A 25,141-nucleotide genomic window follows, 5' to 3' on the forward strand; every position below is an offset into this window, starting at 1 on the left:
CAGAAACAAGTGTTCTGAACTTAAAAAAAGGTAACTTTGAGGGTATGAGGCGTGAATTGTCCAAGATAGACTGGCGATTGATGCTGAAAGGGTTGACGGTGGACATGCAATGGAAGGCATTTAAAGGTCGCATGGATGAACTACAACAAGTGTTCATCCCAGTTTGGCAAAAGAACAAACCAGGAAAGGTAGTGCATCCGTGGCTAACAAGGGAAATCAAGGATAGTATTAAAACAAAAGATGAAGCATACAGATTAGTCAGAAAAAGTAGCATACCAGAGGACTGGGAGAAATTCAGAGTCCAGCATAGGAGGACAAAGGGCTTAATTAGGAAAGGGAAAATAGACTATGAGGGAAAACTGGCAAGGAACATAAAAACAGACTGCAAAAGCTTTTATAGATATGTCAAGAGAAAAAGATTAGTTAAGGCAAATGTAGGTCCCTTGCAGTCGGAAACAGGTGAATTGATCATAGGGAACAAGGAGATGGCAGACCAATTGAACAAATACTTTGGTTCTGTCTTCACTAAGGAGGACATAAACCGTCTGCCGGAAATAGCGGGGGACCGGTGGTCTAATGAGATGGAGGAACTGAGGGAAATCCAGGTTAGTCGGGAAGTAGTGTTAGGTAAATTAAATGGATTAAAGGCAGATAAATCCCCAGGGCCAGATAGGCTGCATCCCAGAGTGCTTAAGGAAGTAGCCTCAGAAATAGTGGATGCATTAGTGATAATTTTTCAAAACTCTTTAGATTCTGGAGTAGTTCCTGAGGACTGGAGGGTAGCTAATGTAACCCCACTTTTTAAAAAGGGAGGGAGAGAGAAAACAGGGAATTATAGACCAGTTAGCCTAACATCGGTAGTGGGGGAAAATGCTAGAGTCAGTTATTAAAGGTGTGATAGCATCACATTTGGAAAGTGGTGAAATCATCGGACAAAGTCAGCATGGATTTACCAAAGGCAAATCATGTCTGACGAATCTTATAGAATTTTTCGATCTGATTCCCACCAGTTTTGGTCTCCAAATTTGAGGAAGGATATTCTTGCTATTGAGGGCGTGCAGCGTAGGTTTACTAGGTTAATTCCCGGAATGGCGGGACTGTCATATGTTGAAAGACTGGAGCGACTAGGCTTGTATACACTGGAATTTAGAAGGATGAGAGGAGATCTTATCGAAATGTATAAAATTATTAAGGGGTTGGACACGTTAAAGGCAGGAAACGTGTTCCCAATGTTGGGGGAGTCCAGAACAAGGGGCCACAGTTTAAGAATAAGGGGTAGGCCATTTAGAACTGAGATGAGGAAAACCTTTTTCAGTCAGACAGTTGTGAATCTGTGGAATTCTCTGCCTCAGAAAGCAGTGGAGGCCAATTCTCTGAATGCATTCAAGAGAGAGCTGGATAGAGCTCTTAAGGATTGTGGAGGCAGGGGGTATGGGGAGAAGGCAGGAACGGGGTACTGATTGAGAATGATCAGCCATGATCACATTGAATGGCGGTGCTGGCTCGAAGGGCCGAATGGCCTCCTCCTGCACCTATTTTCTATTGTCAGATAGACACGAAAAGCTGGAGTAACTCAGCGGGACAGGCAGCATCTCTGGAGAGAAGGCATGTGTAGCATTTCGGGTCGAGACGATTGTTCAGACTCGAAACGTCACCCATTCTGTAACAAAGTACTTAAGTGCATGCTAAGATACAACGCATCATTTTATTGAAGCACTTACAGCATAGGACCTGCAGTACATTACAGCTCCGAGCTGCTACATCTACTGCCCGACCTAGGCGAGTATATTATAAAGCAGGGGAGCACGGGTTTGGACCGTGGCTAGCATGCAATAGCCCATCGACACATTCCTTCTCTCCAGAGATGCTGCCTGTCCCGTTGAGTTACTCCAGCTTTTTGTGTCTATCTTCGGTTTAAACCAACATCTGCAGTTCCTTCTTACACATAATCTAATCTCCTCTGCCTGCACGTGATCCATATCTACCCATTCCCTGCATATTCATATGCTTACCCAAAAGCCTCTCGAGTGCCAACATCATACAGGCCTCCACCACCATCCCTGGCATCTCGCCACCCACCGCTCTCTGCGTCAAAAAATGTGCCTCACACATCACTTTAAACTTTGACCTCTCAACTTAAACCAATGTTGTCTTGTATTTGCCATTCCCACCTGGGAAAATGGTCTGACTACCATATCTGTGCCTTTCAGAATTACTATTAAAACTTCTATCCAGTCTCATCTCATCGTCCTGCGCTCCAGGGAACAAAACCAAGGGTCTCGACCCGAAACGTCACCCATTCCTTCTTTCCAGAGATGCTGCCTGTCCCGCTGAGCTACTCCAGCATTTTGTGTCTATCTTTGGTTTAAACCAGCATCCGCAGTTCCTTCCCACAAATTTGCTCTAACTTCTCCTTTAAGCTAATAATCTCTAATCCGGACATCATTCTGATAAACCACCTCTGCACACTTCCCAAAGCCTCCACATCCTTCCTGTAATGGGGTGACCAGAACAGCACGCAATACTCTAAACTTAAAGCACACGGTATTGAGGGTTCAGTGTTGAGGTGGATAGAAAATTGGTTGGCGGACAGAAAGCAAAGAGTAGGAATAAACGGGTCCTTTTCGGAATGGCAGGCAGTGACTAGTGGGGTACTGCAAGGCTCAGTGCTGGGACCCCAGTTATTTACAGTGTATATTAATGATTTGGACGAGGGAATTGAATGCAACATCTCTAAGTTTGCGGATGACACGAAGCTGGGTGGCAGTGTTAGCTGTGAGGAGGATGCTAGGGAGCTGCAGAGTGACTTGGATAGATTAGGCGAGTGGGCAAATGCATGGCAGATGCAATATAATGTGGATAAATGTGAGGTTATCCACTTTGGCAGCAAGAACAGGAAAGCAGAGTATTACCTGAATGGTGACCGATTGGGAGAAGGGGAGATGCAACGTGACCTGGGTGTCATGGTGCACCAGTCATTGAAAGCAAGCATGCAGGTGCAGCAGACAGTGAAGAAAGCGAATGGTATGTTGGCATTCATAGCAAGAGGATTTGAGTTTAGGAGCAGGGAGGTTCTGCTGCAGTTGTACAGGGCCTTGGTGAGACCACACCTGGAGTATTGTGTGCAGTTTTGGTCTCCTCATCTGAGGAAAGACGTTCTTGCCTTAGAGGGAGTACAGAGAAGGTTCACCAGATTAATCCCTGGGAAGGCGGGACTTGCATATGAGGAAAGACTGGATAGACTGGGCTTGTACTCGCTGGAATTTAGAAGACTGAGGGGGGGATCTTATAGAAACATATAAAATTCTTAAGGGGTTGGAGAGGCTAGATGCGGGAAGATTGTTCCCGATGTTGGGGGAGTCCAGAACCAGGGGTCACAGCTTAAGGATAAGGGGGAAGTCTTTTAGGACCGAGATGAGAAAACATTTCTTCACACAGAGAGTGGTGAGTCTGTGGAATTCTCTGCCACAGAAGGTAGTTGAGGCGAGTTCATTGGCTATATTTAAGAGGGAGTTAGATGTGGCCCTTTTTGCTAAAGGGATCAGGGGGTATGGAGAGAAGGCAGGTACAGGTTACTGAGCTGGGTGATCAGCCATGATCATATTGAATGGCGGTGCAGGCTCGAAGGGCCGAATGGCCTACTCCTGCACCTATTTTCTATGTTTCTATGTTTCTAAGCCTTTCACTATTCGGTATGTTTCAATGAGGTTCCCCCTTCATTCTTCTCAACTCCAGCGAGGAGATCGCGGAGGCTGTTGTGACGATCGCAACTTTGTCGGTTCACTCTCTCTAGCCCCTCCGTTCGTTGTGCTTGGCACTCACTCGCGCCATGCCCCGCCTCTGCCTGACCAGCCCCGTCTCGCAGCTCCGCTCATTCCTTGCAGTCCGCGATGGAGTACAGAAGTGACCAGGCGCCAATGACCCCTCGCTCCGTGCAGACGGCGTCCGGCGCGCTGCCGGTGCGCGACCACCTCCCCTGGTCCATCTTCAACCTCTTCTACATGAACATATGTTGCCTCGGGCTCACCGCCATGATCTTCTCGGTGAAAGTGAGTGCGACCGCTGGGCGGGACGGGGCGAGGGAGAGGAGATTCCCCCGCGGGGAGCAGACATTCCCAGACCCCCTCCCCCTCCCACCCATCACCCCGGAGAGGGAGGGGAGGGTTGGGAAGGGAGGGGGAGGGTTGGGGGAGGAAGAGGGTTGGTGGAGTGAGATGGTTGGGGGGAGAGGGATGAAGGGAGAGGTTGGAGGGGATTGGAGTGGGGAGGGGAGGGGCTTGGAGGGGTTGGGGTTGGAGGGGAGAGGGGGTTGGAGGGGAGAGAGGGTTGGAGGGGAGAGAGGGTTAGAAGGGGGTGGAGGGGAGAGAGGGTTGGAGGGGAGGGGAGAGAGGGTTGGAAGGGAGAGGCGGTTGGGGAGAGGCTTGGAGGGGGAGAGGGTTGGAGGGGGAGGGGAGAGAGGGTTGGGGAGTTGGAGGTTGGAGGGGGGAGAGGGTTGGAGGGGGAGGGGGAGAGGGTTGGGGAGTTGGAGGTGGGAGGAGGTTGGAGTGGGGAGGGGGTGGAGGGGGGAGAGGGTTGGAGGGGGAGAGGGTTGGGGAGTTGGAGGTGGGAGGAGGTTGGAGTGGGGAGGGGGTGGAGGGGGGAGAGGGTTGGAGGGGGAGAGGGTTGGGGAGTTGGAGGTGGGAGGGGGTTGGAGTGGGGAGGGGGTGGAGGGGGGAGAGGGTTGGAGGGGGAGGGGGGGAGAGGGTTGGGGAGTTGGAGGTGGGAGGGGGTTGGAGTGGGGAGGGGGTGGAGGGGGGAGAGGGTTGGGGAGTTGGAGGTGGGAGGAGGTTGGAGTGGGGAGGGGGTGGAGGGGGGAGAGGGTTGGAGGGGGAGCGGGGAGAGGGTTGGGGAGTTGGAGGTGGGAGGGGGTTGGAGTGGGGAGGGGGTGTGTCCGGGGCGTTTGCCGTGGCCCGCGTTAAATCCCAGGGCGCTCATTCGGGGGCGGTATCGGGATTGGACCCTGGGACCGTTGTCTACCCGGGTCCCGAGTCTACCCGGGAGTGTGTGGATAAATCCTGTGTGGATACCAGGAATTGCAGGTGCTCGATTACAAAAAAGACAAAGTGCTGGAGTAACTCAGCGGGTCGGGCAGCATCTCTGGAGGGCATGGATGGGTGACGCTTCGGAACAGATTGGTTAGGGTCGCGAACCTTTCCACGTTACCCAGAGATTACTCCAGCACTTTGTGTCTTTTTGCGGGATAACTCAAGTGCTATACCCCCGGTGAATTGAATCCTGGTTTGTCAATCCCCACTTCCACCCGCGGGGCATTATATTCACGCAGAGGCGCGCTTGTGTTGTCCACGGGGGAGGGGGGCGACCCACGGGGAGGGGACAGGAGGCGAGGAGGAGATAGGAGGCGAGGAGGGGAGACCCGGGGCGCCCGCGGCCGCCCAGACTAAACTCACGAGGGATAGCCGGAGACCTCGCGGAGAGTAGACGTCCACAGACTAAATTTCTGGTGCACATTTTGAACCGGGTATCTCGCCCGTGCGGTGGATTCCCAGTGTTAGAGGCTGGTTGGTCCCTGTCCATGCGGGGTGAACCTCGGATGTAATCTCTACTGGGATTGCAAGCAGCTGCGAGTGATTGCAAGCGCCTGATATTCAGGCGGCTGCGTGTGATCGTTTGTGGGGGTGGATTCCGTGGGCAGATCTTAAGGTCATTAGGTCCCACGTCATTACTACGAGCCCTTCGACCCCACCACCTCCAAGCTGATCCATCTATACATCTGCAGAACTTCTCCGAAGGCTTTTAATGGTTCAACTGTTCCTCTGCATAGTCGTTTTGTTGTGTGAGCACACTACAGGCTCCAACTCCCTCACGGAGAAAATCAGTTTCTTCATGTGCCCCCTAAACCCTATGTCCTTGGATATAGACATGTTGAGAGAATGTTTGCTACCATATCTCCCCCTCACCAAGCCGCGCTGACTATATGTCTATGCTTTCCCGCATGCAAGTAGATCCTATCCCAGTACTGGCCCAGTCACCGACGTAAGGCATATCACACGCTGGCTCAAGAGGACACAACAATCCCAGTCACAGCCCAAACCATATCTTCTCTTGCCTTTCTCAAAGTTTGGATATTATTAGTCCCTGGGAACTTCTACACCTTCGTGTTCTTTGAGAGTCCCAACCAATATACCTGAGAAGGTATCACAAAATGCTGGAGTAACTCAGCAGGTCAGGCAGCATTTAGGAGAGAATGAATGAGTGACGTTTCGGGTCGAGACCCTTCCTCAGTCTGAAGAAGGGTCTCGACCCGAAACGTCACCCATTCCTTCTCTCCTAGATGCTGCCTGACCTGCTGAGTTACTCCAGCACTTTGTGATACCTTCGATTTGTACCTGCATCTACAGTTATTTTCCTACACAATATACCTGAGAAGATCAGTTTCTCCTCCCTGATCTCATCTTGGTGAGCGGTGCACTTCCAGCACTAACTCTCAGTACCTTGCTTCTCAAATCTAAAAATCTATCGATCTGTCGTGATATTCAACAACATGGGCGGCAACTATAGAGTTACAACGCTTGAAGCGCCGGCGACCCGGGTTCCATTGTGCGATTCTCCCCCGTGACCGCGTGGGATTTCTCCGAGATCTTCGCTTTCTTTCCACACACCAAAGACCTACAGGTTTGGAGGTTAATTGACTTGGTATAAATGTAAAATTGCTCTTAGTGTTAGTGTGCGGAGATCGCTGGTCGGTGCGGTCTCTATGGGCGGAAGAGCCTGTTTCCGCGCTGTATATCTAAAACCACAACAACAAAAAACTAAAAAAAACTGAAACGAAGCCTGCGCATCCTTTCACTTAGAGTATCCAAAACGTTTACTAATCTATGAGTGAAAAATGTCTTATTTCTATTCAGATTAGTCTGTCTGTTGGGTTTCAATAAGATGACTCGCCGTGTCAGGAATTAATCTAATGGATCCTAGCTGCTCGACACCCATTATCACATAAATATATATATATATATATATATTATATACCCTTTCTTAAGCTGAGATCTGTATACAATAGTCTACAAAAAGTTTTGCCAGGAACCAAGAGTTTGGCTGCCTGCCACTGTATGTTTCTTTTTTTTTCCTAATCAGATGTGCAGCACTTTGGTCAACGTGGGTTGTTTTTAAATGTGCTATACAAATAAAATTGACTTGACTTGACTTGACCATGCTGCCCAATCAGAGGGCAGTGCATTTGAAATTCCCACCAAACACTGCATTTAAAATATATATTTTTGCCATTTTAATCCCCATCCCTGTTATTTCTAATCCTTGTCCCCTGCACCCAAATATGCGCTCTGTCCACAACGCTCATCATTTTCCATTCAGTTCTTCCTTGGGCTTTCTCGTCTCTCGCCTCAGTCACGGAGAATAAAAACATGCCAATCGGTCTATGGAGACCACTCTAACTATCTATGACACTCTGACCATCCCTCTCTCCCCCCACTCTCCCTCCCCCTATCTCCCCCACACCCCCCCCCCCTCCCACTCACTCCCCTCTCTCCATCTCTCTCCTCACTCCCTCCCCCTCTCCCCCCCCCCCCCACTCCCCTTCCCCCACTCCCCCTCCCCTCTCCTTCCCTCCCACACTCCCCCAACTCTAACAGCATCCCTCTCCCCATCAGAACTGCCCCCTCCATCGACTCCTTTAAGTCCAGGCTCAAACCCTATTTCTACTCCCTAGCGTTTGAGGCTCATTGAGGAGGCGCTGTGAACTGTTTGCGTGATACTGTATGTTTCATTTTTTTCCTTAGTACCTAATCAGATGTACAGCGCTTTGGTCAACGTGGGTTGTTTTTAAATGTGCTATACAAATAAAATTGACTTGACTTGACTTGACTCTACCCCCCCCCCCATTCTCCATCCCCCTCTACCCCCCCCCCCCCTCCACTCCATCCCCCTCTCCTTCCCACTCCCACTCTCCCCCCCCCCATCTCTACCCCCCCCCCATCTCTACCCCCCCCCCATTCTCCATCCCCTTCTCCTTCCCACTCCCACTCTCCCCCCCGCCCCCCCCCCCCCTCCCCACTCTCCGCCCCCCTCACTCTCCCTCCCCCAGTCCCTGCCCAACACCAGACCTCGCAGATCCCTCCCCCACCCTCAGTCCCTCCCCTCGACCCTCCCCCAGCCCTGAACCTGCCGCCAGCCCCAGTCGGGCAGGATGCCGGACAAGGTGTACGATCACCTTCCCTGGTCGCTCTTCAGTTTGTCCTACATGAACTGCTGCTGCCTGGGCCTCGTCGCCACCATCTTCTCGGTCAAAGTGAGTGCGGGGGTGGTGGCCTTGGTGGATGGGAGATACGGAGGGGGGGGAGACTGAGTTACGGGAGACGGGGTTATGGAGAGAGTAGACCCCATTTCTATACTGGGAGGAAACCAGGTCCTCGGGAGGGTTAGAATCAGCGGTAGGTGAAGGACGGAGCCGCGGGAACATAGAAAATAGGTGCAGGAGGAGGAGGCCATCTGGCCCCGTTGAGCCAAGCACCGCCATTCATTGTGATCATGGCTGATCATCCACAATCAGTAACCTGTGCCTGCCTTCTCCCCACTGGACTCCACTCGCCCCTGGAGCTCTATCTAACTCTCTTTTAAATTGAGCACAGACTACCCAGGATTGGGGAGTCTAAAACAGTGAACATTTGTTTAAGGCGAGAGGGGAAGATTTAATGGGAACTCGAGGTTCAACTTTTCACCCAGAGGGTGGTGGGTGTATGGAACGAGCTGCCATTGAGGAGGTAGTTGAGGGAGGGACTATCACGACATTTAGAGTACACTTGGACAGGTACATAGACGGGAAGGGTTTGGAGGGGTATGGGTCAGGTTTAGGTGAGTGAGACTTAGCTCGGTCAGGCAACTCGGTCGGCATGTACCAGTTGGGCCGAAGGGCCTGTGTCCGTGCTGTGTAGCTCTGACTGGCTGATCCCCGCGCTACTTGCTGAGGTTGCAGGCACCTATCGATAGGGTTCCCACACCAGGGACATTTTGTAACCTTGCCCCCCACCCGAGGGAGCGCCGTGCTGCTGAGAGGGAGCTCGCTGTGTGTATGTATTGGGGGGGGGGGGGGGGGGTGGGGGGTGGAGGCAGGGGGCTCCTGAGAGCATGAAGGGGATGCCGAGTGTGTTCCACGACAGCACAACAAGGAACTGCAGATGCTGGTTTATACCAAAGATAGACACAGAGTGCAGGAGTTGCTCAGCGGGTCGGGCAGCATCTCTGGAGACAGCTGACGTTTGGTCCTTCAGACTTCTCGCCAATGTGCTGGGGCCGTTTTGATTGTTGTTTTTTGTCATTGTTGTTCCGTTCTCTGGGCCGCTGACACCAGGAGGCTGATACATTGGGTGTAAGTTTGGTGAATCTGCCCGCGTTATTCTGATGCCAGCGAGCGTGGAGCGGGCACTTTGTAACATCTGGATCGGCGTGTACTCAGTGTAACCAATTGGGCAGCTGTGGGAGTTGCTGTCTTGGAGCAGCTGCCCAATTGTCTGAACAATGTCTGAACAAGGGTCTCGACCCGAAACGTCACCCATTCCTTCTCTCCTGAGATGCTGCCTGACCCGCTGAGTTACTCCAGCATTTTGTGTCTACCTTCAATTTGAACCAGCATCTGCAGTTATTTTCCTACACGACAACCCTTGCTGGGGCATTCTCCACCCAGTCCCGCCCGCATCACCCGCTGGCTACGGCCAAACCCTGCCAATTGTCCATTTCTCACTGTCTAGGAGAAGGTGTTGCAAGTGACAGGGCTCCAGAGTCCAGCACAGGAACAGCCCCTTGGCTCCAGAGTTTGCGCCGAACACGATGCTAATCTCCTCAGATGAGTATAGGAGCAAAGAGGTAATTCTGCAGTTGTACAGGGCCCAAGTGAGAGCGCACCTGGAGTACTGTGTGCAGTTTTGGTCTCCAAATTTGAGGAAGGATATTCTTGCTATTGAGGGCGTGCAGCGTCGGTTTACTAGGTTAATTCCCGGAATGGCGGGACTGTCATATGTTGAAAGACTGGAGCGACTAGGCTTGTATACACTGGAATTTAGAAGGATGAGAGGAGATCTTATCGAAATGTATAAAATTATTAAGGGGTTGGACACGTTAGAGGCAGGAAACGTGTTCCCAATGTTGGGGGAGTCCAGAACAAGGGGCCACAGTTTAAGAATAAGGGGTAGGCCATTTAGAACTGAGATGAGGAAAACCTTTTTCAGTCAGACAGTTGTGAATCTGTGGAATTCTCTGCCTCAGAAAGCAGTGGAGGCCAATTCTCTGAATGCATTCAAGAGAGAGCTGGATAGAGCTCTTAAGGATTGCGGAGGCAGGGGGTATGGGGAGAAGGCAGGAACGGGGTACTGATTGAGAATGATCAGCCATGATCACATTGAATGGTGGTGCTGGCTCGAAGGGCCGAATGGCCTCCTCCTGCACCTATTTTCTATTGTCAGATAGACACGAAAAGCTGGAGTAACTCAGCGGGACAGGCAGCATCTCTGGAGAGAAGGCATGTGTAGCATTTCGGGTCGAGACGATTGTTCAGACTCGAAACGTCACCCATTCTGTAACAAAGTACTTAAGTGCATGCTAAGATACAACGCATCATTTTATTGAAGCACTTACAGCATAGGACCTGCAGTACATTACAGCTCCGAGCTGCTACATCTACTGCCCGACCTAGGCGAGTATATTATAAAGCAGGGGAGCACGGGTTTGGACCGTGGCTAGCATGCAATAGCCCATCGACACATTCCTTCTCTCCAGAGATGCTGCCTGTCCCGTTGAGTTACTCCAGCTTTTTGTGTCTATCTTCGGTTTAAACCAACATCTGCAGTTCCTTCTTACACATAATCTAATCTCCTCTGCCTGCACGTGATCCATATCTACCCATTCCCTGCATATTCATATGCTTACCCAAAAGCCTCTCGAGTGCCAACATCATACAGGCCTCCACCACCACCCCTGGCATCTCGCCACCCACCGCTCTCTGCGTCAAAAAACGTGCCTCACACATCACTTTAAACTTTGACCTCTCAACTTAAACCAATGTTGTCTTGTATTTGCCATTCCCACCTGGGAAAATGGTCTGACTACCATATCTGTGCCTTTCAGAATTACTATTAAAACTTCTATCAGTCTCATCTCATCGTCCTGCGCTCCAGGGAACAAAACCAAGGGTCTCGACCCGAAACGTCACCCATTCCTTCTTTTCAGAGATGCTGCCTGTCCCGCTGAGCTACTCCAGCATTTTGTGTCTGTCTTTGGTTTAAACCAGCATCCGCAGTTCCTTCCTACAAATTTGCTCTAACTTCTCCTTTAAGCTAATAATCTCTAATCCGGACATCATTCTGATAAACCACCTCTGCACACTTCCCAAAGCCTCCACATCCTTCCTGTAATGGGGTGACCAGAACAGCACGCAATACTCTAAACTTAAAGCACACGGTATTGAGGGTTCAGTGTTGAGGTGGATAGAAAATTGGTTGGCGGACAGGAAGCAAAGAGTAGGAATAAACGGGTCCTTTTCGGAATGGCAGGCAGTGACTAGTGGGGTACTGCAAGGCTCAGTGCTGGGACCCCAGTTATTTACAGTGTATATTAATGATTTGGACGAAGGAATTGAATGCAACATCTCTAAGTTTGCGGATGACACGAAGCTGGGTGGCAGTGTTAGCTGCGAGGAGGATGCTAGGAGGCTGCAGAATGACTTGGATAGATTAGGCGAGTGGGCAAATGTATGGCAGATGCAATATAATGTGGATAAATGTGAGGTCATCCACTTTGGCGGCAAGAACAGGAAAGCAGAGTATTACCTGAATGTTGAACGATTAGGTCTTGTATTCTCGATGCTTGGACCAATTAAGGTAAATTCTGTACACTTTCTTTACCACCTTATCTACTTGTATTGCCTATTTCAACAGACATGGACACACTGCATATCCTCCTGTTGATCAGTGCACCTCAGGGTCCGACATTTATGCTATATTCTCATTACATTTGACCTCACAAATGCAACAATTTTTGTGCTGTCTGCAAATGTATTAATCAGCTCACCTACGTTTTCATCCAAATTATTGACATATCTCACAAACAACAGAGGTCCCAGCACTGATCCCTAAGGAACCTAACCCTAACCAGTCAGTGTGGGGAACCCATCTTTGGCACTGCCCTGTCATCTCCTGCAACTTGCTTAACATTTGCGTTAAGATTCAATGAACTATTTGTTTGAAAGTGGATTATAGCCGACAATTCTCTTGTCATGAAAATTGTGCTTATACATTTTAGAATTTTTAATGTATTAAATATATTTTGAAATAAAAAAAGACACCAAAGGACAATCAGACAATTAATCAGTTACCAATTAGTTATCACCGACCACATAGTTTGGGTGAACTGTATTGTTCATACAATTATTTATGTACATTTGTTTTCTTTTAGTCTCGAGATCGGAAAGTGGTGGGTGATGTAGAAGGGGCTCTTCATTATGGGTCGACAGCACGGTCACTCAACATTGCAGCCACGGTGCTGAGCATTCTCGTCTTCATAATCTTCATTGCGTTGGCAGCCACTGGAACATTTCATATGATGAAAAGCACATAATAGTGCCACGCTTTGAAAGGGGGAAGAGAAGGAATGATGGCAACAGGGTTGTGCCCCAGGCAGGAGTCGCCTTATGATGGAGCTCTTTAATTTCTTGATGCATTGCTCATCTATTGCTTATTTTTTTCTTTGTCAGTAATCTCTATGGAATCCTGATATATTTAATCACCTTGCAACAATATCTATTTCTGTTCAATAAAATGGGAATAACATATGGCTTAAATAGTATTAATAAAGTCATTGATGGCATGTTTATGGACACAAAAATTATTGTAGGATTTCTGAATGTCCTGTGTTTTCTGCTTTGATTTTGCTCTGTATGGATTTTCAGAAAGCATTCAATAAATTAGCTCACAAGAGTCACAATATTAGGCTACTTGACTTTGTTACTGTGGATTAAAAAGTAGATAAGACTGAAAATATTTTTGGGAGTAACTGAGGGTAGGAGAATGACCAGTGCTGGGCCTCTGCTGTTTACAGTCCTGCCAAGAACACATGGACAGTGCTGGATATTTTTCATGGTTATACTATTGAAACTGTCTTTCTCTGGAGAGAAATAGTAAAGTAAAACAGGCCCTTTGGCCCATCGCTGGCATGTTGGACATCAAATACCTTAATTCCACACTTGCCAGCACTCAGTCCACAGATTGCTATGCGCGCGCGCGGCGGGAGTGTCCCGGGGAGCCACACAGGCCCGATCCGCCCAACAACCATGCCCGGGTAGGCCCGACTCGCCCCACAGGCCTCCCAGGGGACTGCAGAGAAGCCAAGGTCTGTCTGGGCCGAAGGAGCATCAACGCCGGCAGCGATGGGAGCCTTGGCAGGCGGCAGCGGAAGCCTCGACGTAGGCGACGGTGGGCCCCCTTGGCAGCGTGAGCCGCTGTGGCAGTGGGGCCTCGCAATCGATCAGCAGTCGATAAGCGTGAAAGGGGGAAGGGAAGACAATGGGGACCCGGCATGGGTCAGTAAGACAAAGGAGATTGTGATCGACTTTAGGAAGCGAAATGGTACACACACCCAAGTCTAAATTTGCGGTGCCAAAGTAGAGAAGGTCGAAAGCTTCAAGTTCCTACGAATAAACATCACCAGCAATTTGTTCTTAACCAGCTACATCAAAGTTATGGCCAAGAAAGTACACCAACACCTCCACTTCCTCAGAAGGCTTAGGAAGTTAGGCATACTCCAAAGACGTACAGGTATGTAGGTTAATTGGCTGGGTAAATGTAAAAATTGTCCCTAGTGGGTGTAGGATAGTGTTAATGTACGGGGATCACTGGGCGGCACGGACTTGGAGGGCCGAAAAGGCCTGTTTCCGGCTGTATATATATGATATGATGATATGATACCCACAACAACTTTCACCAACTTCTACAGATGTGCTGTAGAAAGCATCTTATCGGGATGCATCACACCCTGGTTTGGGAATATCTCCATCCAAGACCACAAGAAATTGCGGAGAATTGTGGGCTTAGCCCAAACCATCACACAAACCAACCTCTCCCTTTCATCAACTTCATCTACACTTCACAGCCTCAGCAAGGCCACCAGCATAATCAAGAACCAGGCTCACCCTAATCACTCCATCTTCCCCCCTCTCCCACCAGCCAGGAGATACAGAAGTGTGAAAACACATACCTCCAGATTCAGGTACAGATTTCTTTCCCCAACTGAAAGGTCTTCTCATCAGATAGACTGTGATCCAGACCTCCCATCTACTTCATTAGAGACCTTTGAACTTTCTTTAATCTGATTTTATTGGATTTCATTGTTATATCTTTGCACTAAGTGTTGTACCCTTTATTCTTTGTCTGTGCACTTTGAAAGGCTTGATTGTATTCATGTTTAGTATTTTTGACTGGATTGCACAGAAACAAAAGCCTTTCATTGTACCTAGGTACACGTGATAAAAATAAACTAGACAAGAGGACATGTTTAGGGTGACAGGGTAAAGATTTAGTAGGAACCTGAGGGGCAACATTTTCACACAGAGGGTGGTGGGTGTATAGAATGAGCTGCATGAGAAGGGAGTTGAGGCAGGTACTATAACAGCGTTTGAAAAACACTTGGACAGGTACATGGAGAGGAAGGGTTTAGAGGGATATGGGCCAAATGGGTAGAGCTTCGGTAGAGCATCTTGGTTGGCAGAGATGAGCTTGTCCATTCTATATGACTCTGACTGACACTGACATGGAATTATTCCCAGGGGCACACTGGGTCCAGAGTATTTTGGCACAGAAATATATAGAAACACAGAAACATTGAAACAGAAACATAGAAACATAGAAAATAGGTGCAGGAGTAGGTCATTTGGCCCTTCGAGCAAGCACCGCCAATCAATATGATCATGGCTGATCATCCAAAATCAGAACCCCATTTATGCTTTTTCCCCTATATCCCTTGATTCTGTTAGCCCTAAGAGCTAAATCTAACTTTCTCCTGGAAACATTCACTGAATTGGCCTCCACTGCCTTCTGTGGCAGAGAATTCCACAGATTCACAACTCTCTGGGTGAAAAAGTGTTTCCTCATCTCAGTCCTAAATGGCCAACTCCTTATTCTTAAACTGTGATCCCTGGTTCTGGACTCCCCCAACACGGGGAACATTTATCCTGCATCTAGCCTGTCCAATCTGTTAAGAAATGTATATGTTTCTATAAGATCCCCTCATCCTAAATTCCAGTGAATACAAGCCCAGTTGACCCATTCTTTCATATATCAGTCCCTCCACCTGGGAATTAACCTGGTGAACCTATGCTGCACTCCCTCAATAGCAAGAATGTCCTTTCTCAAATTAGGAGACCAAAACTGCACACAATACTCCAGCTGTGGTCTCACCAGGGCCTTGCACAACTGTGGTAGGACCTCCTTGCTCCTAAACTCAAATCCTCTCGCAATGAAGGCAAACATGCCATTAGCTTTCTTCATTGTCTGCTGTACTTGCATGCTTACTTTCAGTGACTCATTTACAAGGACACCCAGGTCTCATTGCACCACCCCTTTTCATAATCTGACACCAATCAAATAATAATCTGCCTTCCTGTTCTTGCCACCAAAGTGGATGACCTCACATTTATTAACATTATACTACATCTGCCATTCATCTGCCCACTAACCCAATCTATCCAAGTCACCCTGCAGCTTCATAGCATCCTCCTCGCAGCTCACACTGCCACCCAGCTTTATGTCATCCACAAACTTGGAGATGTTACATTTAATTCCCTCGTCTAAATCGTTAATATATATTGTAAATAACTGGAGTCCCAGCACTGGCACCCCACTAGTCGCTGCCTGCCATTCTGAAAATTCCTACTCTTTGCAAACTGTCTGCCAACCAGTTCTCTATCCATATCAATACCCTACCCCCAATACCATGTGCTCTAATTTTGCACACTAATCTTTTGTGTGAAACCTTGTCAAAGGCTTTTGGAAAGTCCAGATACACCACATCCACTGGCTCTCCCTGGCATTTTACTTGTTACATTCTCAAAACATTCCAGAAGAATAGTCAAGCATGATTTTCCCTTCACAAATCCATGCTGACTTTGACTGATCCTGACACTGCTTTCCAAATGCGCTGCTATTACATCTTTAATAATCAACTCCAGCATCTTCCCCACTACCGATGTAAGGCTAACTGGTCTATAATTCCCCGTTTTTTCGCTCCCTCCTTTCTTTAAAAAGTGGGGTTACATTAGCTTCCCTCCAGTCCACAGGAACTGATCGAGAGTCTATAGAACATTGGAAAATTATCACCAATGCATCCACGAGTTCTAGGGCCACTTGCTCGAGTACTCTGGGATGCAGACCATCAGGCCCTGGGGATTTATCTGCCCTCAGTCCCAACTGTTTACCTGACACCATTTCCTGACTAATGTGGATTCCCTTCAGTTCCTACTTTCCATTAGATCATCGGTCCCCTTGAATTTTTGGGAGATTGTTTGTGTCTTCCTCAGTGAAGTTAGAACTCGTTTAACTGGTCTGCCATTTCATTGTCTCCCATCATAAATTCACCTATTTCTGACTGTAAGGGACCCACATTTGTCTTCACTAATCTTTTCCTCTTCACATACCTAAATAAGCTTTTACAGTCAGTTTTTATATTCCCCGCAAGCTTTCTTTCATTCTCTGTTTCCCCCCCCCCCCCCTCTTAATTAACCACTTTGTCCTCCTCTGTTGAATTCTAAATTTCTCCCTGTCCTCCGGTTTGCTGCTTCCCCTGGCCAATTTATATGCCTCTTCCTTGTACTATCCTTAACTTCCCTCGTTAGCCACGGTTGAGCCGCCTTCTGAAGAAGGGTCTCGACCCGAAACGTCACCCATTCCTTCTCTCCTGAAATGCTGCCTGACCTGCTGAGTTACTCCAGCATTTTGTGAATGAATCCCTGTTTTATTTGTTCGCCAGACAGGGATGAACAATTGTTGTAATTCATCCATGCGATCCTTACATCTTTGCCATTGCATCTCCACCGTCAACCCTTTAGTATAATTTGCCAGTCTATCCTGGCCAATTCCCGTCTCATACCATCAAAGTCTCCTTTCTTTAAGTTCAGGACTCTAGTCTCTGAATTAATCATGTTACTCTCCATCTTAGTGCAGAATTAAGGTCACTGTTGCAACAAGGGTTTGGCTCCGGGAGTATCTTGGTTCCGGGAATATCTTGGTCCCGGGAATATCTCTGGCTGCAGCTCCGCCCATAGACTGCGAGCTCTCGGCGGCCGAGCTCAGAGACATGGAGAGCGGAGCCGAGTCAGTGTGCATGAATCCCCGCTCCTTCGCCTACAAGGAGCTGAAGGAGGAGCAGCCGGTGCCGGCCGTAGTGCCGGCTCTGGCTGCCCCGGTCCGCGACCACCTGCCCTGGTCCCTCGTCAGCCTGTCCTACATGAACTGCTGCTGCCTGGGCTTGATCGCCACCATCTACTCGGTCAAAGTGAGTGCGGGGTGGGGGTCGAGACCCGGGGGAGGGGAGGGACCTGGTGAGGGGGGAGGGAGTGGGGACTGAAGAAGAGGGAGCCCAAGGCAAGGGAGGGGGGGGGTAAGTGAGTGTGGAAGGTGGCCGAGATCATCCAACACAGAAACTGGCCCTTCGGCCCACCTTGCTCATGCCGAGCAACCAGTGCCCGCCTCCACTCATCCCATTTCCCAGCCTCGGCACAGTGCCAGTCTCCCCCCATCCTCGGGCAACGAAGGACCGGACTCAGACCCCTACCTCGGGTGACAAATCCTACCTTGGATCCCTTCTCAGCCTTTCCCCCTTTCTCCTGACTTGAAACAACTTTGCCTTGTTTCCTACGGCTCAGAATGTTGTACTCCTCGATCATAGAGTCATTGGGCCATTCGGCCCAATTTGCCATGCTGAACAGGCTGGTCTGTCCTCATCCTCCAAAGAAAAACTCGACCTTGTGCAATCCCCCCTCCGCGTGATGTGACGACCTACTCCTGACTATACTCTTTCATATCATATCATATCATATATATACAGCCGGAAACAGGCCTTTTCGGCCCTCCAAGTCCGTGCCGCCCAGCGATCCCCGCACATTAACACTATCCTACACCCACTAGGGACAATTTTTACATTTACCCAGCCAATTAACCTACATACCTGTACGTCTTTCTGCAGCTTAAACATGCTTTATAAAGGCTAGAGTTAATTGAAGATATGCAGGAAACAACTCCGATTATGTATAACATGGATAGTTTGTAGCGATATACAGCACCGACCAAAGGTCTGAAGAAGGGTCTCCACCCGAAACATCACCAAAGGTCGACTGGGCTTATATTCACTGGAATTTAGAAGGATGAGGGGGGATCTAATAGAAACATATAAAATTCTTAAGGGTTTGGACAGGCTATATGCAGGAAAAAATGTTCCCCATGTTGGAGGAGTCCAGAACCAGGGGTCACAGTTTAAGAATAAGGGGTAGGCCATTTAGGATTGAGATGAGGAAAAGCGTTTGCACCAAGAGGGTTGTGAATCTATGGAATTCTCTGCCACAGAAGACAGTGGAGGCCGATTCACTGGATGTTTTTAAGAGAGAGTTAGATATAGCTCTTTGTGCTAAAGGAATCAAGGGATATGGGGAGAAAGCAGGAACGGGGTACTGATTTTGATGATCAGCCATGATCATATTGAATGGTGGTACTAGCTCAAAGGGCCGCATGGCCTACTCCTGCACCTATTTTCTGTGTTTCTATGTTTATTCCTTTTCTCCAGAGATGCTGCTTGACCCCCTGAGTTACCCCAGCACTTTGTGTCTGTCATGGTACTAATCAAACCGACCCCATCTGCCACACATATCCACATCCCCCCCATCCCCTGCCTGTTATTGTCTCTTCAGTGTTGTAATGCAATCGACTTCCACCACACCTCCCCTGTAACGCTTCCCAGGCACCCACCACTCTCTGTAAGAAAAGACTTGCTCACACAACTCCTTGACACTCTCCTCTTAAAGCTTAAAGGTCACATAAAGCTTTGCCCTCTAGTATTTGACATTTCCCCCCCCCCTGGGAAAAATATTCAGACCATGCCTCTATCTATGCCAGTCATCATTTTATATACTTCTCCCAGGTTGCCACTCAGCCTCTGACGCTCCAAGTTTGTCCAATTTCTCCTTGTCGCAAATACTCTCCAATCCAATCAATATCCTGGTAAATCACTTTAGTACTCTCTTCAAAACCTCCACATTCTCCCTGCAGTGTAGCGACTGGTTAAAGGAAGTACGCCTTCTGCTCTCTTTACCACCTTATCTTGTGTTGCCCCTTTCAGGGACGTTTGGACTTAGTCTCTCTATACATCAATGTTCTTTCAGGTCCCATCATTTACTGCATGCAGCAACTTGCCCTTGCCTCGATTAAACTCCATCTGCCATTATCCTGGCCAAATTTGCAACTGATCACCGTCCATCCTCGCCTGTGCACAACTCCATCAATTTTCTTGTTATCTGCTATCTAATCATTATCATCCAAATCATTTAATGTATTTGGCAAATAACAGAGGCCCCAGCACAGATCCTTGAGAAGCATTACTATTTTTCTGCAGTTTTATACACTCCTCTATCACTACTATCTGCTTTCTATGACCAGGCCAATTTTAGATCCAATTTATCAACTCTCCATGGATGCCATGGAACAAACTTCTGGACTTGCCTACCGTGTAGGACCTGCACATTGGCAAGTCGTGCTTGGAGTATTGTGTTCAATCTATCACCTCAGGGGGCTCTATGGTGGCAAGGATGTTTTGCTTAAAGATAGATGCGACCGTATTGAATGTTAGAAGCTGAGTGTCTGAGGGGTTTTTGCACAGTTTTTGTTTTGTATATATTTTTTATTCTGAATAATGTTTATTATTGCAATTTTTATTTAATTTGTTCAATTTTGGTCACCCTGCTGTCAGAAAAAATGACATTAATCTTGATAAAGTGCAGAGAAGATTTATAAGAATGTAGCCAGGACTGGGGGTCCTGAGAATTTGTAGAGTTGTTGGGCAGTCTAGGACATTATTCCTTGGAGTGCTGGAAGCTAAGAAGTGATCTTATAGGGGTGTATAAAATGATGTGAGGAGTAGGTAGGGCAAATAATTCAGTATTTTTTGCAGGTTAGGAGAATCAAAAACTGGAGGGCATGGTTTAAGGCGAGAAGGGGAAACTTCAACCCATATGCATAGGAACAAGAGGGGCAACTTTTTCATACAGAAGGTGGTAGAAACATGGAACGTGTTGCCAAAGAAAGTAGTTGAGGTAGGTGCAATAAGAACATTTAAAAGATATTTGGATTGGTACATGGATAGCAAATGTTCAGAGAGATATGGTCCAAATCCAGGCAAATGGGACTAGCTTAGATGGAGCAAACTAGGCACCATGGACAGATTATGCCGAAGCACCTGTTTCCATGTTGTACGATTCTCCGACTGTGACTTTGTAAAATGCTTTCATCCATTTTGGGGTTGGAATCTTGAACACAATACCTGAGAGAGTGGTGACAGCAAAGAATCTCTCAGTATTCAGCTGCCTCCATGTTGAACAGTGGGTTTCCTCCTGTTTAAGAGCATTCTTATGTTGAATTGTGAATGTGCAGAAGGCAATGAAAGTTATTATATTATTTCAAATGATCACAATTAATTTGGATAATTTTGTCTTTGGTTTAGAATTACAGACAACTATTGCTTCAATTTTTGATGGTGTGACCAGAATTTAGCTGTAACTTGTACTGTAGTGAAAATTACAGCAGAGAGTAGGCATTTGATAAGCAACAAAAATTGAACGTGATGTTGATTGGAACATAAATATCTCCGTTGTAACCACCTATGCCTGGATTTCCAAATCTTGCAGTGACTATTTACAATTGTTTTCTTTTAGTCTCGAGATCGAAAAGCCCTGGGTGATGTAGAAGGAGGTCTCCATTATGGGTCAACAGCGCGGTCATTCAATGTTGCAGCCACCGCGCTGAGCATTCCCACCTTCGTAATCTTAATCGTGTTGCTGTTTGTTGGAGTATTTCAATTGTGATCGTCCAAGAACAGCAGCAGGAGCTTCACAATTGCTTGTAGAGTGAAGAGACATTCACATTGCCCATGGTGGGGATGCCTTTGTGATGGAGATGTTCATGGTGTCGAGGAGCTGTGTCCCTCTCTTCCTTCTGTCTGTAATCTTGATGCTTAGACATTGGTGTTGCTGAGAGGCAGTTATTCAATAAAACACTCACATTTTGTGCCATTAAAAACGAATTTTTGGAATATTCATTCATGTAGGATTTCTGTATTCTGTATAAAAAGTTAGGTTCTTGTGTAGAATGAGTTCTGGTAAATTACTTCCACCCTGTTTCCATGCTCCCTGGTGAGATGGCTAACATGTCAATTATAGCATTTTAATGACATTCCAGGCTTCTGCTAACGTGGCAGACAGAAGCTTTTCACTGTACCTTGGTACACATAACAAAAATAAATCATGGAGTCTGCTCAGTTTATAAACTGGACAGAGATATTGAGTGGAGCGAGACACACATTTGAGCCAAACAGCAGCCAAGGAATTCCCTGCATTGTCTCACTGGACATAAGGAATAGTAGAATTAGGCCATTGGGCCCATCAAGTTGCTTTCATTCACGCACAAGTTGAAACCTTGGCAAGGGAGGCCGACATTGAATGGCATGTGACTGGGGTCACAATATCTCATACAATCACAGACATTCACTACTCTGCTGCCCTTCAGCCCTTGTGCCCATACTGGCCAAAGAAAGCCAGTCCCCTTGAGCATGCCTCGATCGTTTGTCTCTGCAGATTATGACTCACTTCCTTATGTCCAATATCGTATACACCAGACCTCGCTCATCCACTCCCTTCCAATTGATCCTGTTTACACCACGTTAGAATGGAATCATCTGTCTCATAACCACATAGGGCACAGAAGACATGCCATTCGACCCATCACTTCATGTTGACAAGCAAGCGCCCATCCACACTAACCCCATCTTCCAGCCCTTGGACCATAAGCTATGCTGAGACAATTCGCTCGTTTGTCTTGATTTCTTAAAAGCTGTTATCAACTTTGCTTCTGCCTCTCAGCCTGCCAATGCTTTTCTGGTACCGCTCTCTGAGTGGAAAACATCCCCTCACATTCCTCTAAAGCATTTACCCATCACCCTTTAGTCTCCTAACTTTTTTCCATCTCTGATATGGGGAATAATTTCCTGTAGTCTGCCGTCCCAGTACCCCTCTGTACCAGAGCTGCACACAACTGAGGTCTAACCAGTTTTATAAAATTGGAACATACCTCCCTGCTTTTGTATGCAACATCCCAAGGTATCCTCGTTCTTTAGTAAACGTGGTTTGCCGTGGCTGTCACAGGTGGATCCCTCACCTACGTTTCCTTTGTGTCCTGTAGTTATGCATTCGCCCCCTCTTCCCCAGGCAGAACAAGGATAGAAATTACCTGGTCCTCACCCTTCACCCCACCAGCATCCACATCCAACATATCATCTTCCGACCTTACAAATACATCCACCGTGATCCCACCACCAGTCACATCTTCCCATCTCCACCCCGCACTTCCACCTTCTGCATAGACTGCTCCCTCCCCAAATCCTTTCTCATCTATGGAGGGGGAAATAGTCCTTCGTAGGTCTGTCTAGCTTCTTATCTGATGCAATCTTGAGTTTACAGCTGCTCTTTATCAGTGTTTAGCAGGCAAGTCCCCCAAAGGTTACTGGACCATCTCTTTAATGAGGGGACCCCATTTAGTGAATAGAATCAATTTGCCCTGCAGGGACATTGACATCTATGGTAGACACAAATACTGGAGTAACACAGCGGGACGGGCAGCATCTCTGGAGAGAAGGAATGGGTGACGTTTTGGGTCGAGACCCTTCTTCAGACATTTCCTTGACATCTATGGTATTTCTTTGTTAGATATATGGGAGAGAGATTTTCAAAGTAAGAAATGCAAGGTTAAAGTTAACTCTGGGAAATGACAAAGATGGAAAGTTACAGACACATTGATTAATGATTTATTTCAACTCCACAAGTAACCATTGTGTCTTGAGGATATAAAAAATACTCTGGCTTGTTGAAGCAGTTTGAGTCTCCTCACATTGATAAGGATATGCATAGGATAAGGCCTTTAATAAACCAACTTGTTTGATAGACTCACCGCTGATCTACGAGCAGCATTTCACAGATTCACAAGTTATAGCAGTAGAATTAGGCCATCCAGCCCATTGAGTCAACTCTGCCATTCAATCATGGCTGAACTCTGCCTCCTAATCCAATTTTTCTGCCTTCTCCCTTTAACATCTGTTCTCATCAAGAATTTGTCTATTTCTGCCTAAAAAATATCCACTGACTAGGCCTCCACATCCCTCTGTGGAAATGAGTTCCACAGATTAACTACCCTATGACTAAAGAAGTTGCTCCTTGCCTCCTTTCTAAAAGAGTGCCCTTTAATTTTATGATCACTGTCCTAGACTCTCCCACCAGTGGAAACATTCTTTCCACATCCACTCTATCTATGCCTTTCATTATTCTGCAAGTTTCAATGAGTTTCATCCTCAACCTTCTAAACTTCAGCAAGTCGAGGCCCAGTGTCGTCGAGTGCTCATCATGGGTTAACCCACATTCCTGGAATCATTCTTGCAAACCTCATCTGGACCCTCTCCAGAGCCAGCACATCATTCCTCAGATATGGGACCCAAATCTGCTCATAGTATTCCAAATGCAGCCTGACCAGCGTCTTAGAGCCGCAGCATTACATCCCTGTTTTTGCTTTTTGTTTTATTTTGTGTCTGTGCCTAACTGAGTAAAAACACTACTTTCCACAAGGTCATTGTGCTCCACAACACTCCCGAGGGTCCTGCCAATCACTGTGCATGCCCCACATCACATTCTATGTGTCTTAATCTGCCATTTCTTGGCCCACTTTCCCAGCTGAAATAGATCCTCCTATATTCTTGTACAACCTTCTTTACTGTCCACCTTACCACCAATTTTGCTGTCATCTGCAAACATACCAATCATGCTGCCTAGCTTCTCATCCAAATCAATAATATAAATGATGAGCATCAAATGATCTGGCACCAATCCCTGCAGCATACGTTTGGTCATAGTTTCCGATCTGAAGATGCCATGGTCTTGCCAGATCAAGACAAGTCTGAGTGAAAGGATGCATCTTACCAGAGTATTGGTTGTTGCAAAACCCTCCACTACCACCCTTTCCTTCCTCCACTAGGCCAATTTTGCAACAACCAATACTCTGGTAAGATGCATCTTTTCACTCAGACTTGTCTTGATCTGGCAAGACCATGGTATTTTTTCTATAATAATTGTCAAAGGGTTTGAGAGGGTCTGGGATGATGAGGAACTGACAGGTTATGGAGAGAAGCAGAATAATAAAGCACTGATATTAGAGGCACTTGTTCTTGATCAGTTGTTGAGATGGCATGAACTTTGCCACAATGCCCAAATACAAACAGGAAGCATGGTCACTACAATTTTTATTGTACATATTTCACACTCGATAATCAATCTTCCCCTCCACAATATTTTGAACTACCTCTCATTCACACAATACTGGACAGCAGCCCCAGTCTTACAGTCATGAAGGTCCAGGAGTCCAGGAACTACAGTGAAGCATTGATTGTCCCATCCCCCACACCACAGGTTGCTTTTACCCATAGCGTGCTACAGTAAAAGCACCAAACAATGATAAAACAATAATGATTATGACGAGAAGAAGAGTGAGAACAGTTGCTGCAATGTTGAGATGTTTAGCGGTGTTGCCATAGTGTTTGGCTCCATCTTGATCACCAACAAACCTCCGGTCTCTGGCCTGGAAGGCAAAAAAAAATAGAAGAGAAGCAACAGAGGAGATGATTAAAGTTTGATACTACACACATACAGCACAGAAACCAACCATTCAGCACAATATGTACATGCTGGCCAAGATGCCCCAACTATGCTAGACCAATTTGCCCATATCTCCAAGTATTTCTTATCCATGTACGTCCAAATGTTTTAAAAATATTGTTTCCCACCTCAACT

General features: G+C 47.4%; 1 protein-coding gene and 1 pseudogene across 2 annotated transcripts; both read left to right on the top strand.

Moving 5' to 3' along the window:
* The first annotated feature begins 3,837 nt into the window (after positions 1-3,837).
* Positions 3,838-12,986, top strand: LOC144602377 (dispanin subfamily A member 2b-like). The gene is made up of 2 exons (XM_078415442.1): positions 3,838-4,049; positions 12,457-12,986. The coding sequence occupies exons 1-2, from the start codon at positions 3,891-3,893 to the stop codon at positions 12,616-12,618; spliced, it is 321 nt and encodes a 106-aa protein (XP_078271568.1). The 5' UTR covers positions 3,838-3,890; the 3' UTR covers positions 12,619-12,986.
* A 440-nt stretch (positions 12,987-13,426) lies between these two features.
* LOC144602171 (dispanin subfamily A member 2b pseudogene) lies at positions 13,427-21,319 on the top strand (annotated as a pseudogene). Its single transcript, XR_013548422.1, has 3 exons — positions 13,427-13,540; positions 17,209-17,544; positions 20,969-21,319. The product of XR_013548422.1 is annotated as a dispanin subfamily A member 2b pseudogene (transcript).
* Positions 21,320-25,141: the final 3,822 nt, after the last annotated feature.

The sequence above is a fragment of the Rhinoraja longicauda genome, chromosome 18 (assembly GCF_053455715.1).
Source record: "Rhinoraja longicauda isolate Sanriku21f chromosome 18, sRhiLon1.1, whole genome shotgun sequence".
NCBI lineage: Eukaryota > Metazoa > Chordata > Chondrichthyes > Rajiformes > Arhynchobatidae > Rhinoraja > Rhinoraja longicauda.